At 45.6% G+C, this 17,500-nt stretch overlaps 2 protein-coding genes across 2 annotated transcripts in view; both read left to right on the top strand.

Annotated features, from left to right (window-relative positions):
* The window catches only part of tubb6 (tubulin, beta 6 class V), a 7,823-nt gene extending 7,540 nt beyond the window's left edge, over positions 1 to 283 (top strand). The window contains exon 6 of the mRNA XM_061094002.1: positions 1 to 283. This exon is cut by the window's left edge and continues 958 nt beyond it. The gene's annotated coding sequence lies outside the window, so the exon portion shown is untranslated.
* A 6,287-nt stretch (positions 284 to 6,570) lies between these two features.
* Positions 6,571 to 17,500, top strand: part of dipk1c (divergent protein kinase domain 1C) — a 17,518-nt gene continuing 6,588 nt past the window's right edge. The window contains exon 1 of the mRNA XM_061094198.1: positions 6,571 to 6,804. Within this exon, the coding sequence (XP_060950181.1) occupies positions 6,580 to 6,804 (225 nt within the window). The 5' untranslated portion in view covers positions 6,571 to 6,579. The remainder of the gene's footprint in view (positions 6,805 to 17,500) is intronic.

Here is a 17,500-nt window from a genome sequence, read left to right as displayed (position 1 = left end):
CTCCACACTCACCAGAGTCATTCTCTCACCTTTACCACGGAGTCTTTGTGCCTGGATGTCAGACTCTGACCACAAGGGGGCGTCAGATCACAAAACACTTGTGTGTTTATTGTTGTTTACGTTGATAATGTCAGTTTTTGGATTTTAAAGAAAAAACTCTAATCTACTCAAACTCTAAAGTGGAAGAAATAATTGTTTACAGAATCTAACACTCTCTGTTCTGTTTGAGTGTTTTTGGACACGTGAGGAAGTCGTGAGCGGGGAAATAAAAACGTTAAATGTCCACTGAGTGTTTTCTCTGATCTTTATCGTTCACATGGTTTGTTCTGCACGTCGTTGGCCGTTGAGCTGAAGCTCACACACGTTCATGGTCCCTGAGGATGAACCAGGGAAACCATCTTCCTTGTCCAACGGGTTGTTTATAATGAAACATAATGACGCTCACATCCGCCTGAGCTGTGTCACAAATTAGGAAACGTTATTCTGCAAAGAAACACAAAGAACATGTTATAGATGCAAAGTGGATATAACTTAAAAGTTGAGTTTCTATAAGTTTAGCAGATCTTATTTGTATGCCTCTGCTGATGACTTCTGATTCTCCCATTCTTCAGAACCTGATATCTTTGTAACAGCTTGAGCTTAGTTCTTCAAATAAGGCGCTAACGTTCTCTTTCACTCGAGGGAGAAGTGACTCGATTTTGGTGATAAAATGTTAAAGTTCAACGTCACAAAACTTTTTTGTCTCATGAATATGTTATCGAAGGAACGCCGTGAGAGAATCCAAGGTCACAAGGACTTAAAAAAACTGATCTTTGTGTCTTTAAAGTTTGAAATATTTGGTTTTGTTTTCGAGTGTGAGAGTAATGTTGACTTCCTGGTTTGATACAGCTCATATTTGACCAAATAAAACCCAGACATTTATTTTCTTGCAAATACAAAATTCAGGAAGACGCCAAACTGCTTCCTGTTTGTGTTGGATGCTGGGTATTAAACTTGTTGAAAAGTATTAGTGGCCACTTCTCCTGAAAGAGATTCCTTATTTTTATGCTTAATTTATTCTGGTTTGCATCGGGACCAAATTGTTGAGAGGGGCTTTGGCGGGAAAACCAGTTTGAAAGCCTCAACAGAAAACATTACAACGAAAATGATGAGTCAGCAGAATGCCTGAAGCGAACAGAAGGCATCAGGTTGGCTGAGGTCACTCACCTCCAGCCGACAGACGGAGAATCAACCCGTCAACAGTCTGTTAATCTCCCTCGGCCGCGGCCTGTGTGAGAGTTGATTTCCCAGCAGTTCTGTTTGTGTTGTGGATTACCAGCAGCAGAGATCACTGTCAAACACACAAAACCACAACCTGTGTCATGTGGGCCTGAGGTGATGAGAGCGGATCTGCTCAGAAGAATCACTGCTGATAACGCTGCTGGTTTAAAGGTGGGGGGGGGGGGGGGGGGGGGACGACCAGTGGATCACATGGGACCAGAGCTCAGTCCTCATGAGGCTGAACCGGTTCCTGGTTAAAGTTTGTTGAAAGAGTAGGAACCTAAATCATGACACTTCAAGGTGAAGACATGTTGTAAGGTTTAGGTTGAAGTTAAGTGTTAGATTTGTGGTTTAGATAAGAGTGTCTGTGTGTTTGTGTGTGTGTGTGTGTGTGTGTGTGTGTGTGTGTGTGTGTGTGTGTGTGTGTGTGTGTGTGTGTGTGTGTGTGTGTGTGTGTTTTAAGTAAGTGTATCATCTCACAACTGGTCCTGCTCATGAACATGGAGTCATTCTGACCTCTAGTGGTCAATGTTGGAAACTGCAATAAGGTTAAACTAAATCAAAATCAGTTTTTTGCAGTTACCTAATACAGCCACTAGGTGGAGCTGCTACACAACTCTGTATCAACAGTGTTCTTCCGTCGCTTCTCTCCTGTGAAACAAATTCACATTTTCACTTTCACCACATGAAGCTGAAAATCATTTTTGTGAATTCAGTGGCTTTTAAGAAAGTGTTTCAGTCAATTAACAAACTGGTGAGATAATGAGCCGCTGCTAACGAGGGAGCTGGATGATTGGCTGCAGCTAACGAGGGAGCTGGACGATTGGCTGTAGCTAACGAGGGAGCTGGACGATTTGCTGCTGCTAACGAGGAGCCTGTGATCAGTGGCTGGAACATGGGAGACTCACATGAATCATCAGAGAGCTGCAGAGCTGCTGGTCTCAGATTCACTTGAGAACAAAAGAAACTGGACTTTACAGACTTGAGTTTCTTCTCATGATATTTTTATTACACATCAGCATCAGTAACAGTTACATCTCAGGTTCAACCTCAGGTAAACCTTTCAGATCTGCTACTAATGCTTGGAGGTCAAAGGTCACAGGTGAAGGTCAATGTGACCTTACAAACCCTTCTTTGACTCATCAATCTTAAGACTAAAGCTGCTCTTGCTGGTGGAGACAAACATCCACAGGTAATTGTAGTCGTACAGTTGCACAACAGAGTTACAGCTACACAACGCTCATGAATAGTTTATAATCAGATCTTTATCTTCACAGAACTTTACTGACGGGTCTGGAACCTCCGAGCTGATCTGTGAAGGAAGCCTGGAAAAGAGAGAGAACAGGAAAGTGGTGGGGACTGAACCTCAGCAGAGACTTGCTGCCGTGGTAACAGGGGGGGGGGGAGAGAGAGAGAGAGAGAGAGAGAGAGAGAGAGAGAGAGAGAGAGAGAGAGAGAGAGAGAGAGAGAGAGAGGGAGGTACAGTAGCATTTAAATATAAGAGAGGGATGAGGAGAGGGTAGGGGGGTCTCAGGCTGGAGGAGGCGTCTCCCCTAAGGACACACACACCCACACACTCACTGACACACACACACACACACACACACACACACACACACACACACACACACACACACACACACACACACAAAGACACACACACACACACACACTTGGTAGGAAAGGAAGGAAAAAGCTGTGAGTGCAGCAGACTGGAGGAAGGAAGAGGAATGGGGCTGGAAAAAACAAGCCTGAGCGCCACAGACACACACACACAACCACACACACACACACACACACACACACACACACACACACACACACACACACACACACACACACACACACTATCCCAGCCAGGCAAATGTAGAGCGTCAGAGAGAGAGAGAGAGAGAGGGCGAGCGAGCGAGGCAGTGGGAGCGTGAGCAGGAAGCAGAGCAGAGCTGCCTGACAGTCCAGACTCAGGGTTCACAGCAGCTGGATCCTCACCAGCATCTTCTGCAGACCTGGACCTCCTGCTGCTCCACATGAGCAGGACCTGCTGATCCACATGAGGAGGACCTGCTGATCCACATGAACAGGACCTGCTGATCCACATGAGGAGGACCTGCTGATCCACATGAGGAGGACCTGCAGGCGACAGGATCTGAGTCCTGCTGAGGATTCATTCCTCTCAAATGGGGAAGTGGAGTTTCGTGGACTTCAGAGCTTCAGCTCCTTCAGGAAGGTTTCAGGGAGTTGACGTCTGATCTGGAACCAAAAGGATCAGAGTGTGTTTTGGGTCATTTCTTCAGAGACGACTTGACTCTCACAGCTGGAACAGAGACCTTTCAGTCCTGGAGGTTTCACTTCATCACCTTGAAGGAACATTGTGTGATTCCTTGTGAAGCGTTGAGTGTCTGGATGTGGTGGACGAGCTGGAGAGCTTCTGACCGGCCTCAGGATGTTTCTGAATCCTCAGCTCAGGTGAAGGAGGCAGTTTCACCTGAAGGATCTCAGATGGTTTTAAAGTAAGATTCCAGATCCTCGTCATCACTTCAGAGGAGCAGCAGCGGCCGAGGAGCTGAGGAGGTTCAGAGAAGATCTGGTTAGAGGTGAATCCACATGAAGGTTCCATTGAATCAGACTCACAGTTCTCTCAGGTTCCTGCTGCTGTCTGTGTTTCACTTGTGTTTTGAACCTGAAGAGGATTTGAAGCGTCTGGGCGGATTGAACTGGATCTTCGGACTCTTTTCATTCCAGAGATGCAAAGTGACTGGAGGACTGTCGGCTCTACTTCGGCCTCTGGGACCAAACAGCAGGACTGATCTTCAGAGAAGCTCCAGGAGCCACTTAGCGAAGCCGGTGAGTGAAACAGACCAGCTGGTGGTTCCCTCGGGGGGGGGGGGGGACCTGGGGGGTCGCTGCTCGGATCCATAGACTGAAAATAAAGACACGTCTTCACCTCCTCCAGAAATGAAGCCAAAATATCTCAAATAACTCAAACCAAACTGATCACAAACACCTGAACAAACATCAGTGATTAATCCTGTAATCACATGTATTCAACATCTACTTAAATCTGTTTGTTTGGTCCATGTCCCATCTGCTGACACGGAGGAGGCGGGGTTTAAAAACCTCACTGCTGTCGTCTCGGTCGCAGATCCAGGAAAATATGATTATATATTTATATGTAGTTTTTAAACATTTTCCCTGATTTCTCAGAGAATAATTGATGAAACGATCCGGACACGTTGACAGGACCAGTGTGTGTGAGTGTGTGTGTGTGTGTGTGTCTGTGAGTGTGTGTGTCTGTGAGTGTGTGTGTCTGTGAGTGTGTGTGTGTCTGTGAGTGTGTGTGTGTCTGTGAGTGTGTGTGAGTCGGTGCAGATTGGTGGATTTAAAGGACTCTTGGTCTTTGGTGAAGTTCACAGTCAGTGTGTGACTCCCGTGATACAATTCTGAATTTATAGATTTTAATCTCATTTGCAGTTGAAACTTCATTTCTTTTTTTCTGCCACATTACTTCATAACTGATGATTCAAAAGAACAATAAGAACCTGACAACAATTGAATGAATAGAAATAGTTTTCTACTCAGGAAAGAGAGAATCACTCTCTTCACTGTGAACCTGCAGAGACCAGAGAACCAGTGAGGACGTGTGAACAGAAGTGAAAATCTACTGGGAGCCGTCGGGAAACAGCTGCAGCGGTTGTCGCCTCCTTGCTTCCTCACCTCCTCGTCTCCTTGCCTCCTCACCTCCTCGCCTCCTCGTCTCCTCGCCTCCTCACCTCCTCACCTCCTCACCTCCTCCACTCTGAAGTGAAGGAGGCAGGCGATGACCATCTCCTCACTCGTCTCCTTCGGGTCACGTTCGGTCTCCGCTGACGTCTGGTGAGTGTCGGAGTGTTTCCAGTGGTTTCCTCTGGTCCTGGTTTGGATTCTTCACTAAAGATCAACCACATCAGGACGTTGTGATAATGATTTGAATTATTGTACACTCGAGTTTTGGAATGCTTCAGTGAAAGAATGTGGAACTGAAACGTGTGAGGCCCGAGGACGACGCTGGTTTTCTTTCAGATTCTTTGAGGAGTTGATGATTTTTTTAAAGTCGACAAGCTTCAATCCACTTAGAGAAATCTCCACTGACCCTGCAAGAGGAAAAGATAATTATCTTTCCAACAGAGCGGCTCTCCTCTGCTGAACCCTCCGTGAACTCACAGGAAGGTTTTATTAGTTTGGTTTCCTGTGACACTGCTCAGCTCCTCAGGTTCCCACCGATCTGCAGAGGAACCTGCTCCTCTCACAACGTGTGGAAATCCTTCAGCTGTTCAATCTTTTATTCAAAGCTACTTTGATCATCCCAGTTTCTCTGAGTGTTAATGTTTTTTACTTTGAGGTAAAATCATTGATTATTAATACAGACTTTGATTGTTTCTTCATCTGAGTGAAGCTCTAAAGCAGCGACTCTTTTCCTCTTGTCACAGATCTGTCCCACGTGGAGGACAAGGTTCCACCAGTCGGGACAAACATCTCCTCCACCGACACCAGAAGAGTCTTCGTCTATGTTCTGACCTCCAGGAAACTGGAATTCATCCATTTCTGATCAGAGGAGCTCGTTAAGAAGGATATTATAGATCTGAGATCTTTCCAGTGTGAAGACCTCAACCCACCAGATGTTTGAAGTGCAAACACCACGAGGAGGACAACACTGTCAGTGGTAAACGTGATTCTGTGTTTTCACAGGTCACATATTGTGTGTTGTGTGAGTCCAGAGCTCATCACACGCTGCTGCTCAGTTATTTCCTGTTGCTCAACCTTTGTGAAGGAAAATACATCAAGCAGCCGGATTTATAAAGATGTCAGAATGGAAAAACTAAACCTCCAACAGAGAGTTCTGGAGCTGGAGGTCCGAGCGGTGACGGTCAGCTTCTGGAACGTGAGGCTCTGATTGGATGATTACAGACTTTACTCCTCTTCTGTTTTCATCTTAAAGTATTTGACAAAGTCCGAGAGACGCAGAGAAAAAGGATTTTCCTCATGACTGAACGCACATTTCTGGATCTTGGATTTCCACCATAACTTCCTGCAGAGGATCATGGGAGATATGAAGACACAGGTGCTGAAGACATGCTGATGATGTCCTTCATTATCTTTTAGAACCAAGGGACTGAAACACAGAGGATGAAGATCGACAGGATCTGAGTGACATGAGCTCAGAAGTGGACTTGACCTTTTTCTAACTTCTGAACTGGTTCTATCGTTGAACAGAGAGTTTTGGGATCTGTTGCTTCTCTCTGCAGCTGGACCCTGTTCCCACGGAGGATCCAGACGCCCAGCATGCTGCCTGGAGGGGGGGTGTCGGGTGGGGGGGGTCGGGCCGGGGGCAGGATGGGCCTGCTCCGGTGGCTGGGCCTCCGGCTGTGGTCCCGCCGCGGGACCCTGGTGTTCGCGCTGCTCTGGTTCGGGTCCTGGTTGTTCCTGAACGGCCTGGTGCTGGTGCACAGGAGCATCATGTCCGACTTCTGCACCGACGACAAGAGCAAGAGGATCCTGCAGAGACTGGTGAGTCACCACCAGGGGGCCGGGGGGGGGGGGCGGGTCTGTGCACTAACTCTGCTATTTGCATAGTGTTGAGAAATGATATTATTGTGTTAGTAGAGTTATTGGATAATGTTCACATTATTAACACGTTCTGGTCCCGGTGTTATTCACTGGATCAAAGCCTCAATCATCTGATATCTGAGTCTTTGGATCCGTCTCCACCTTAATCACATTTAGATTAGATTCAATTAGATTCAACTTTATTGTCATTGCACAGTTCAAGTACTTATACAACGAAATGCAGTTAAGCATCTAACCAGAAGTGCATAAAAGGCAGTAAAAGTGCAGAGTATTGTGCATATTTAAAGTGAATATGTAAATAAATAAGATCTGTACAGTAAGAAATAGGTGACATATTACAGTTTTAAGAGGAATTGTATGATATAAGAACGATGAATACACTATGAGCAGGATAAATATATAAATAAGGCCAGAGGTCAGCGGCTCTTAATGGCCCTGCTGCCTTATCTAGTGCAGCATATACTGGTGCATTGTGGGTAAACACAGATAACATTTTTCCAGATCTATTACTATTGTTTTTATTTCTCCTCCACATTGTTCTGCCAAAAGAGTCTTTGATCTTTTCATGATATAAAAATGAGTCTGACTCCTGATTGGTCGAGAGTGGAGACGTTGAGTCTTTCTTATAACATTTCTTCTTTCTCTCTCTGATGAAGATGAAGCTGATTCTTTAAACCTGAACTTCTCTGTCCCTGGAAACTTTCCTCCCACTCTGACTTTTCCTTTTCCACATTATTGAGAAAAACTGCGGTTGAACTGTAACAAATAAACCTTGTTGCTGTTGTTGAGTTTCATCAGAGTCACACAGAGATTCAGAGACAAATCATTTCTTCCATCTCACAGACTGATATCAAAGCTCTCACAGATCCAAAGGGGAAACTGATGAAATCCCACATTAACCTTCCAAAGTCAACACAGTGTTTGCTGGAGCTGACGGAGGGTTTGAGTTTCCAGAGGCTAAGTAAGTAGTAATGCAGAACAGATGCAGGTCTGCAGAATGAACGACTCGCTGCACTACCTCATCTTCTCTGAAAACACGCTGGAGGATGAGAGTGAACAACAGAACCCTTGTGTTGTGTCGCTGACTGACGGGTCATCCTCCACGCTGAGCTGCTGGATCAGGATCAGGATCAGGATCAGGATCAGGATCAGGATCAGGATCAGGATCAGGATCAGGATCAGGATCAGGATCAGGATCAGGATCAGGTTTCCCAGCGGCTGCGGTTCAGACTCGTCTCGATGGCTTCAGGTGTAAAGTGAACACAAGTCTTCCAATCATCCTCTTCTTCCTCTTCCTGTTCACTCATCCCTCCGTCCTCAACACTTTGTAACCTGCCTTTGAATTAGAGAAGCAGAAGTGAAAAAGAATATCACGATTAGACTGAACGGTTATAAGAATCATCTCGTTGATCTGAGGTCACACAAGGTCACAGCTCAAGGTTTATACTTGACCCTGAAAACATTCATTGCAGATGATGGATGATGGATGGATGGATAGATGGATGGATGGATGGATGGATGGATGGATGGATGGATGGATGGATGGGTGGATGGATGGATGGATGGATGGATGGATGGATGGATGATGGATGGATGTACAGATGGATGGATGATGAATTAATAGATGTCAGGAGCCTTGTTCCAGATTCTAATGACCGATGTGAACGTTTCGCTGAGATAAACTTTGAATAAATGATAATTATATTCTGGTTTATTCTTTGAACAGGAAGTTGGATGTTTGTTGGTCCTCTGTGTCGGGGGGGCCATGATCCCACGAGACAAACTATAAATACACTGTTGGGAACCTGCTCGGCTGGAAGCTGCTCCACTTGGGATCCAGTCAGAAAACTAATGTTTTAGTTCCAGCTGATGGAAATCAAACTTTAACATCCAGTTTGGAGACGATGGCGACTTCCATCCATCATCCATCCATCCATCCATCCATCCATCCATCCATCATCCATCCATCCATCCATCCATCCATCCATCCTCCATCAATAGCTGCATTTGTCCTTTATGAGAAAACACAGATTAAAGTGGAGTCGTGTTCCCAGTCAGCCTCCTGCAGGTTTCTCATCCCACAGAGATGGATTTATGATTTATAATTTGACCATATAAAGCCCAAAAAGCCTGATTCATGCTGTTTATCTAATATTTACTTGTGTTAAGGGAAGTGAGGAAGCGGCTCAACAGACCTCAGCTCAGTCCAGCTCAGCATCAAGTCCACATGAGTCTGATTGATTCGTTTCATCTTTACCTCTGTGGAACCTCTGAGGTTCACTCCTGATTCCAGTTAGAAACTCTGCTGATGTTCAGGTTGAAGCTGAGCTCGAACATCTCGGATGTCACATGATTTACTGGACTTTACTGATATCAGAGACGGATCCAGAAAGCTGTGACGTGTGTCTCTACATCCTCTGGATCCCGGACTCTTTACGGTCTTATCTGTGATCTGCTGCTCTCACCCTGTCCCTGCATGTCTCTGGCATTCCTCTGCCCATATATGGCCTGACGATGCATTTTTTTATGACCTCCGTCTGTTTTTGACGCTGCTGGTTTGTTCTTTACCGGCAGCAGAGAGCAGCAGGTTTATTTAAAGTGCAGCTGTGCTCTTCAGGAATCTAACCTGGAACATTTCTATGTTCACGACCTCCTGCAGAATTCATTGATGCAATTCTTTCCACTGAAACTCCACGTGCAGGACGACTTCTGTCAGTGACACAGAAACAGAAATAAACCTTCTGCTTCAGAAACGAGGATTGAGTCACACGGAAAGATTCTTGAGTAAAAGAAAAGTTCTGCAAACCAAGAGTTTCAAATCGACAGTTAATGCACACGTTGCAACACATTGGTTTGATCCGAATCAATCTTCTTGCTCTGGAAATGAATGAATGATTAATGAAGAAAGGTGTGACGTGCTGATGGAGACTCTCAGACCTCCGGAGTCTGGCTCTGCACTCGGAGCTGGAGAAGAAGTCAGCAGCTGTTTGCAGATCCTGAGTCTGAGCGTGAAGATGAACTCTGACTCCAACACGCGTGATATTTACGACACGTCAAGGGAAACATGGTTTCTGCTGATGAAACAAACGGTTTCACCTTCAGGCTAAAGACTGAAACTCAACTCTTAGTGTTTTCACATGCAGAGAGCTGTGAACAGAGATTAGAACCAGAACCATCTCAGACCAGATATCTGCTGCTCGTTGTTCCCAGAGGATAACTCACCAGATGATTGTCTCCTTCAGGATAATCAGAACTCCTCTTCTGCTCTGAGGAACCTTTCACACCTGATGTTTAGGACTGAACTAAAGAGTCTGAAGCTCTGAACCCAACCAGGTGTGGAAGAGTCCTGAACATCCTACATGTGTCACTCTGATGGTTTATGATACTGATGTTGAGACTCAAACAAATGAAGCGACTCAGCTCATCTGTTATTCAAACATTTCAACGTCTCTTCAGCTTCTCTGAGCGTTTCAGGATTTGCAGAACAACATCTGATAAGAATGAGGAGAACAGCTGCTCCAGAGAACGGCTTCAGAACAGATGTTTGGTCTTCTGTTAGTGTCCTTCTGATTACACACACATCTGTCTTCTGCCATGTTGCACTGTACTCACATCCGAGAGGAATTACACAGTTATTCATAATGAAATATGACTGTGGATCAGATCATCAGCACCTCTGCTGGTCTGTGTTCAGAGAGAGAGAGAGAGAGAGAGAGAGAGAGAGAGAGAGAGAGAGAGAGAGAGAGAGAGAGAGAGAGACGATCCTTCAGGGTCACAGAGAAGCCGTTTGAACAGCACCAGCTTCTCTGTTATTCTCTCTGAATTCGCCACTGACCCCGAAACCGCCTCTGAGCCGCGTCTCAGCCGGAGTCCTGAAGGACGAGAGCATTTACATTTCCAGGATCTTTCATTTCCATCTCTCTGCCAGAAATATTTAAAATAGGAAAATAAACTAAAACATTTCAGTCCAGGCTCTGGTCCGGGCTCTGGTCCGGGCTCTGGTCCAGGCTCTGGTCCAGGCTCTGGTCCGGGCTCTGGTCCGGGCTCTGGTCCGGGCTCTGGTCCGGGCTCTGGTCCAGGTTCTGGTCCAGGTTCTGGTCCAGGCTCTGGTCCAGGCTCTGGTCCAGGTTCTGGTCCAGGCTCTGGTCCAGGCTCTGGTCCAGGTTCTGGTCCAGGCTCTGGTCCAGGCTCTGGTCCAGGTTCTGGTCCAGGTTCTGGTCCAGGCTCTGGTCCAGGCTCTGGTCCAGGCTCTGGTTCAGGTTCTGGTGTTGCACTTGTTGTCAGTGGCTTTCAGCTCAATGTGATGTAATGTGACTCTCTGTAGTTTTAGATGCTTGAAACAGTTTTCTGTCAAAAAGGAGAAGTTCTGAAGTGTTGGAGGAGAAACAATGAAAGTGTTGTTAGAAGAGTGCGTGTGTGTTTCAGTGTGAGTGTGTGTGTGTGTTTGTGTGTGTGTGTGTGTGTGTGTGTGTGTGTCTATGAGTATTTGCATGAGCCTCGTAGATCAGAATCAGCCGAGGCTAGTTAAGTTGTTACCTCTGTTCCATGTGGAAACTGAATCAGCCCTTTTGTTTGCAGCCTGTGTGTGTGTGTGTGTGTGTGTGTGTGTGTGTGTGTGTGTGTGTGTGTGTGTGTGCACATTTGCATGCATCCCGCCTCTTCATCTCTCTCTCTTTAAGAGCGTCTCTGTGTGTTTTGACAGGTTCTAAAGCCCGAGGCTGAAACTCGGCACAGAGCGGCTCTGACTTGCTGATCGTAGCTCATGAAGTCTTCAGCCTTTGTTGTGTTGTGCTGCAGGACGCTAACACAACAGTGTGCAGCTCGGTGTGAGGTGTGTTACTGTGCGAGTCTGGGGTGGAACAAACCAAACATGTCAGATCGACTTCCTTCCTTCTAGGCAGACATGGCTCTCAAGTCCCTTCTATGATCCGTCCTTTCACTGTCTTCTTCTAGCGTAATGTTTACAGACTTTTTTAACCAATACATCGTTCTCATTGGCCGCAAATATTTCTCCTTCTTATTTTGGCAGAAAAACCTCTGACTCGACGTTTCTGAACTGAACCAACTCTTTGTCTCTGTTTTTACTGCACAGACGTGTTTCTTTAACCACTGTTATTATGTATTTCCCCCCCGAGTTCATATATTAAGTGACGCCTGCGGTTAGAGAGACGGCAGCACTTCGGCTGAATTATGTTGTGTGTGTGTGTGTGTGTGTGTGTGTGTGTGTGTGTGTGTGTGTGTGTGTGTGTGTCTAACAGCTTTCTTCTTCACTTCAGGCCTTTTGGCATCGAATAGTTTTACTGGATTTATTTAATTTGATGATGAGGCAGCGTGAGTTTGTCTTTAGGTTTGTGACTTTCAGCCTCTGAGTCTCAATCACAACCGTAAATAAAGATGCTCCTCATAATTGAAGCCGATTATTTTGACCGCCCCCTGGTGGCCGGCTGTCAAGTCACTGCTTCTCTCTGTGCTGCTGATTCTCACCGGACGGTCGAGTGTCGGCTCCGCGTTCAGTGCAACATCTGGAAACACCAGTCGTCTGCTCATTATGAAGGCTCGCTGCCGCCAAAACGTTTAGTGCAAGATGTGTGTGTGTGCGTTTAATGGAAAATGTGTGTGTGTGTGTGTGTGTGTTGTGTTCATTAGCAGAGGAACAGTGGTGCAGACTGAGCTGTGGACTCACTGGCTGTGAGATCATGCTACACTTCCACTGAACCAAACCAGAGTTCAACTGGTCCACCCACGCTGTGTGTGTGTGTGTGTGTGTGTGTGTGTGTGTGTGTGTGTGTGTGTGTGTGTGTGTGTGTGTGTGTGCAGCAGTGAATCGAGCCATTCAGCCCACACCTCCAACATTTCACAGGCTGTAAAAGTCTCAGTATTGTTCTCGTCTTGCTCAGAACAACAGGAGCATTTACGAGGTGTGGATTCACTGCAGGCTTGTGGGGAAACTGTACATGACTGAACGTGACCTTTGACCTCCTGTCAACGCTGATTCATCACTTGTTTCAGAGCTGACGGTGACAGCGATGCTTTTTTGCTCATATCGCTCTTTATCAACCCACACAGGAAACTCGTCCGGCCACAGAACAGAGCAGATGTTTGGGTCCAGGGTTTTTCTTAAAGACTCGTTTGGCTCAAGCGCCTCTGGCCTGTAGGGGGCGCTGTGGAGCTGCTGAGCTCAGGTGCAGGTCGATGCACCAGCTACTGCTTGTGGTCGTCTTCCAGGGCGAGAACGTGTCAAATCAACCTGATCAGTTTGTAGTTAATGATGTGATTAGTTGTTCAAACTGTGAAGGTGTATTTCATGTGCTGGCGTTCGAGGGAGAGCGCTCGCTGAAGGGTTTTTAGAGCCTCGCCTCCACAGCAGCCTGGCGCCACATCGGGCAGAGATCTGCAACATGGAGCAGCAACCAGGAAACAGGAAGTCACGTGGCCGGTCCCCAACAAACCCTGGAACCCTACAGAAAAGAATCCCTCGCTCTGACGTCTGTGGGGATGAAACGTCTGGAAGGAATGATGGTGAAGCTGCTGTGGTCTGAGGTCGACCATCAGTGGATCCATCGCCACCCGACCACAGACACGACCGAGGCAGCGGGTGATGCACGTGGTCATTCAACATCTGGAGAAGCACAAGGCCGGGTCCTGATGTTTCTGAATTTCACTTTAGACCCTGAGATTCTTCACCCACTGGTTTGTGAGCCGACATTGTGAAGCCTCCAGTATTTAAATACAAAGTATGTAAATATAAAGTATGTAAATGTTAGGTATTTATATATTAAAGTATGTAAATATAAAGTATTTATATATCAAAGTATGTAAATATAAATGGCCCATTCTAAGGTAAAGACAACAACACTTTGTTTAGAAGAAACAAGTGAAAACATCTCTCTGGATTCATCTTCAGTTTGTAACAACAGATCTTTTCACCTGAGTCTTTCATTGGAGCTTTGAGTCTAAAGTCCCTCCAACACTTTGAAAAGCTTTAGATTTACAGAGAGTTAAACACTTCACTTCACTTCACTTCCAGAGAAACAAGCTTCAGGCTCATGATCCCTCAAAGACCTTAACGACTTTGGCAAGTTCAGACAAAACCTTTTCAGCAGTTTTCTCCACAAACCGTTGGACATTAGTTCCGTCGGCCTTCAGGCTCAGCTCACTCAGGAATGTCATCAAGGTCTTTCATGTTCCTCGTGTATTCGGGTTCTACCTTCATGGAATGTAACGGTGAGACAACAAAGAACTTCTTTCACTGCGGACGAGACGTCGGACTCGTCTCGTCTTTCTCTGACTGCTCCGAGGAAGAACTCCGAGGAGAAGGAAGGAGAAGAAGAAGGATTCACAGGAAGAGGAAACCAGGTATCAGCTGTGAGGAGTCAGATGGTTTGAAGAGGGAAAGGAAGGAAAGTGTAGGAAGACGAGAAATAGGTCGAAATGACAGAAAGGAGAGAAGAACAAAAGAGTGGGAGGAACAAAGAGAAAAATAAATGAACAGAGGCGATAAAAGAGAATAAAGGGTCAGGTTGAGAGGATGAGAGAAGAAAGAAAGGAGATAGAAGATGAAAACATTGGGAAGGAAGAATCTGTGGAAGGAAGAAAAGACTGGAGGCTGAAAACAGAATCCTCTCGCTGACAGGAGGATCGTGACGGGTGAAAATACACATGTGTGTAAACGAGCTGCAGCTGTTTGTCGGAGACTCGGTGACGTTTAAAATCGATTCGTTCAGGACTCGACTTCATTTACAGATCTTAACGTTTCCGTCTGGAGCTCCGGAGGAAAGTCGGCCAAATAATCACTCTGTGAATCAGCTGCTCGGAAAACCTCAGATTCAGACGATTCAGCTTCTGAATGGAATCCACGTTGCTCTGAAGAGCTGATGGAGGAAGTCAACACACAAACAGAACCAACAGCCATGAAACCAAAGATCAAACTGACAAAAGTCAACTTCACAATTTATCAGACTTTGTTGTTTTCTTGTTTTAGCTTAAAAAAGTCTTCAGAATTTGAGCTAAAACACAAACTAAACCATCGTCTGCTGCAAAGACTTCAGGATGAAAAACTCCTGGATGAGGATCTGAATCTGAATTCTGTCTGTTCCGTCTTAAATGATCGTGTTTAAACCTCAGGGCAAAGACAATGTTTCTCCCTCTTACCAACACACAGGCTGCTCAGTGAATACACAGATTAACCTCATGCAAACACACACAAACACATGCAGATGTTTCACACAGAGACACACTCACAGGAAGAGGATCCTCTCCTGCTGGGACACAGGCTGCAGGGCCGAGGAGGAGGAAGCAGCTGGAGAGGGAGACGTGATGAAGGGTGGAGGGAACCAGGGAGGGAGCTGCAGATGTGTGCAGATGTGTGCAGATGTGTGCAGATGTGTGCAGATGTGTGTAGATGTGTGCAGATGTGTGCAGATGTGTGTAGATGTGTGTAGATGTGTGTAGATGTCTCAGTGTCCTCTGACAGAAGGTCCCATCAGACCAGGAGCTGGGAGGTTGAGGAAACCCAGTTCAACCTTCCACACACACACACACACACACACACACACACACACACACACACACACACACACACACACACACACACACACACACACTGAACAATGGCTATCCTTCACTGAGATGTGAGACAGCAGGAAGTATTATTCAAAAGATTGGGGGGGGGGGGATAATTGCAGAGTCTCCTTTGACTGTCAACACCTCCCCTCCCTCTCCTGCTGAGTGCATCAACACACACACACACACACACACACACACACACACACACACACACACACACACACACACACACACACACACACAGAGGACAGGTGCAGCTGCCACTTCTCCTGCAGATGTTCCAGTTCTCATTCCAGATGTTTCAGCTCCTCATGTCCTCTAGTCTCTGGAGGTCACCAGCTGAGGTCATGTGACTCCTGGGAGCAGATCGGCTCCGGCCGGCCGAGCGTGTGAAACATTAACATCACGTCTGGATTCAGGAACCATCTGCAGATGTTTACGAGTCAGAAACAGACCAAGAGCTCAATGTCCACATTATCTAAAGTGTCCCCTGCAGCGAATGAAGTGTGTGAAGATGAAAGTCTTTCTCATGTCTGTCCTCCACCATCTCTTCTTCTCTTCCTTCTTTCCTCTCACGCCGTTCACACTCCTCCATTACCATCACTCTTAAATCTGCGTCATATCTTGAGATAGTTTTCTGACGTCAGAGTTGAAAACCTTCCAGAGCTTTGATCTGAAGAAGTGTGTGTCTCCTCCAGCAGAGATGGACCAGGTCTCCAGCCACAGATCCACTCCACCTCCATCCCACTTCCTGACTGTTCCCTCATTTGTAGTTTTCATTATAAATGAGGTGACTGTGTTATTCTGTATTTCCACAGTAGTTATGCTCACACCACAGCATGAGAAGAGGAGTTGGTTCAGCAGGTGTGAGTCCAGGTCTCTGACCTTCTCACTGCTGATGTTAGTGTTGGGTTGACGGCCCATGAGAGGATTAGTCAGGTAATCTGGATCAGAAGGAATCTAATCCCTGACCTGGTCCCTCACCTCCTGGTCCCTCACCTCCTGGTCCCTCACCTCCTGGACGCTGAGCTGCTCCGACACTTCACAGGCTGCTTGTGTGTGTCTGTGTGTGTGTGTGTGTGTCTGTGTGTGTGTGTGTGTGTGTGTGTGAGTGTGTGTGTGTGTGTGTGTGTGTGCACGGCACCGAGCTGCTCCGTGAGCTCGTGACTGCGTTTGATCAGAAGTAGAATCATCTGCTTCGGTTGAGGAGAAACTTTAACACACGCAGAGCTGGTTTCACGTCACATTGATCCGACAGGAAGGAAACCACATGAGGAGCAGATCCAGATCGAACCGGTTCTGAAAGTCACGTGATGTGAAGAAACATCGATGAAAGAAGTTTTCAGCTTCGTTTGCTGAGACCAACTTTGTCTCCTTGTTAAAACTTTGACTCTTTACCAACTTGTCGTCTTTCTGTTCATCGTTCCAGCTGCTTCCTGAAGATCATTCCACCGTCACATTCATACCTCTACTATATATCATATATTATATCATACTCTCTGTATATTCTTTGTATACATAAGTCTATATACAAATATTTATACAAGTGTACATGTTATAATTACTATTATTATATCACTATTACTATTATTATTATATATACTGTTGCTGCCATTATTACTATATACTGCTTTTATATTGGTATAATTACTATCATATATAAATATGTATTACGTTATATTATATACTATATTTACTGTACTATATATATACTGTCTAACAATACCATTGCCATCATATCATCAGTACTATTACCATCATCTTGCCACTGCACCTTATCTACCTATTTTATTTTATTTTATCTTGTGCTTCTGTTTTTTATTCTTTCTACCTCAATATTTTTTATTTTATTCTATTCTATTGTATTTTATTGTATTCAAATATACCGGCTGCTATGACGACTTAATTTCCCTTCAGGGATGAATAAAGTACTTTTAAAGACTAAAGTGACTTTAGAAACAGTTTGAGTGTGAACTGTTAATCTCAGTGTTAGTGTGAACAGGACGTGAGTAACATGTGAGTCTGGAGACGTTTGTCAGGTTTACATCAAAGTGTTTAATGTTATTTGACA

This window comes from Limanda limanda, chromosome 20, assembly GCF_963576545.1.
Source record: "Limanda limanda chromosome 20, fLimLim1.1, whole genome shotgun sequence".
NCBI lineage: Eukaryota > Metazoa > Chordata > Actinopteri > Pleuronectiformes > Pleuronectidae > Limanda > Limanda limanda.
The sequence above is the reverse complement of the archived record's forward strand: the minus strand, read 5'-3'. Positions and strand labels throughout refer to the sequence as shown.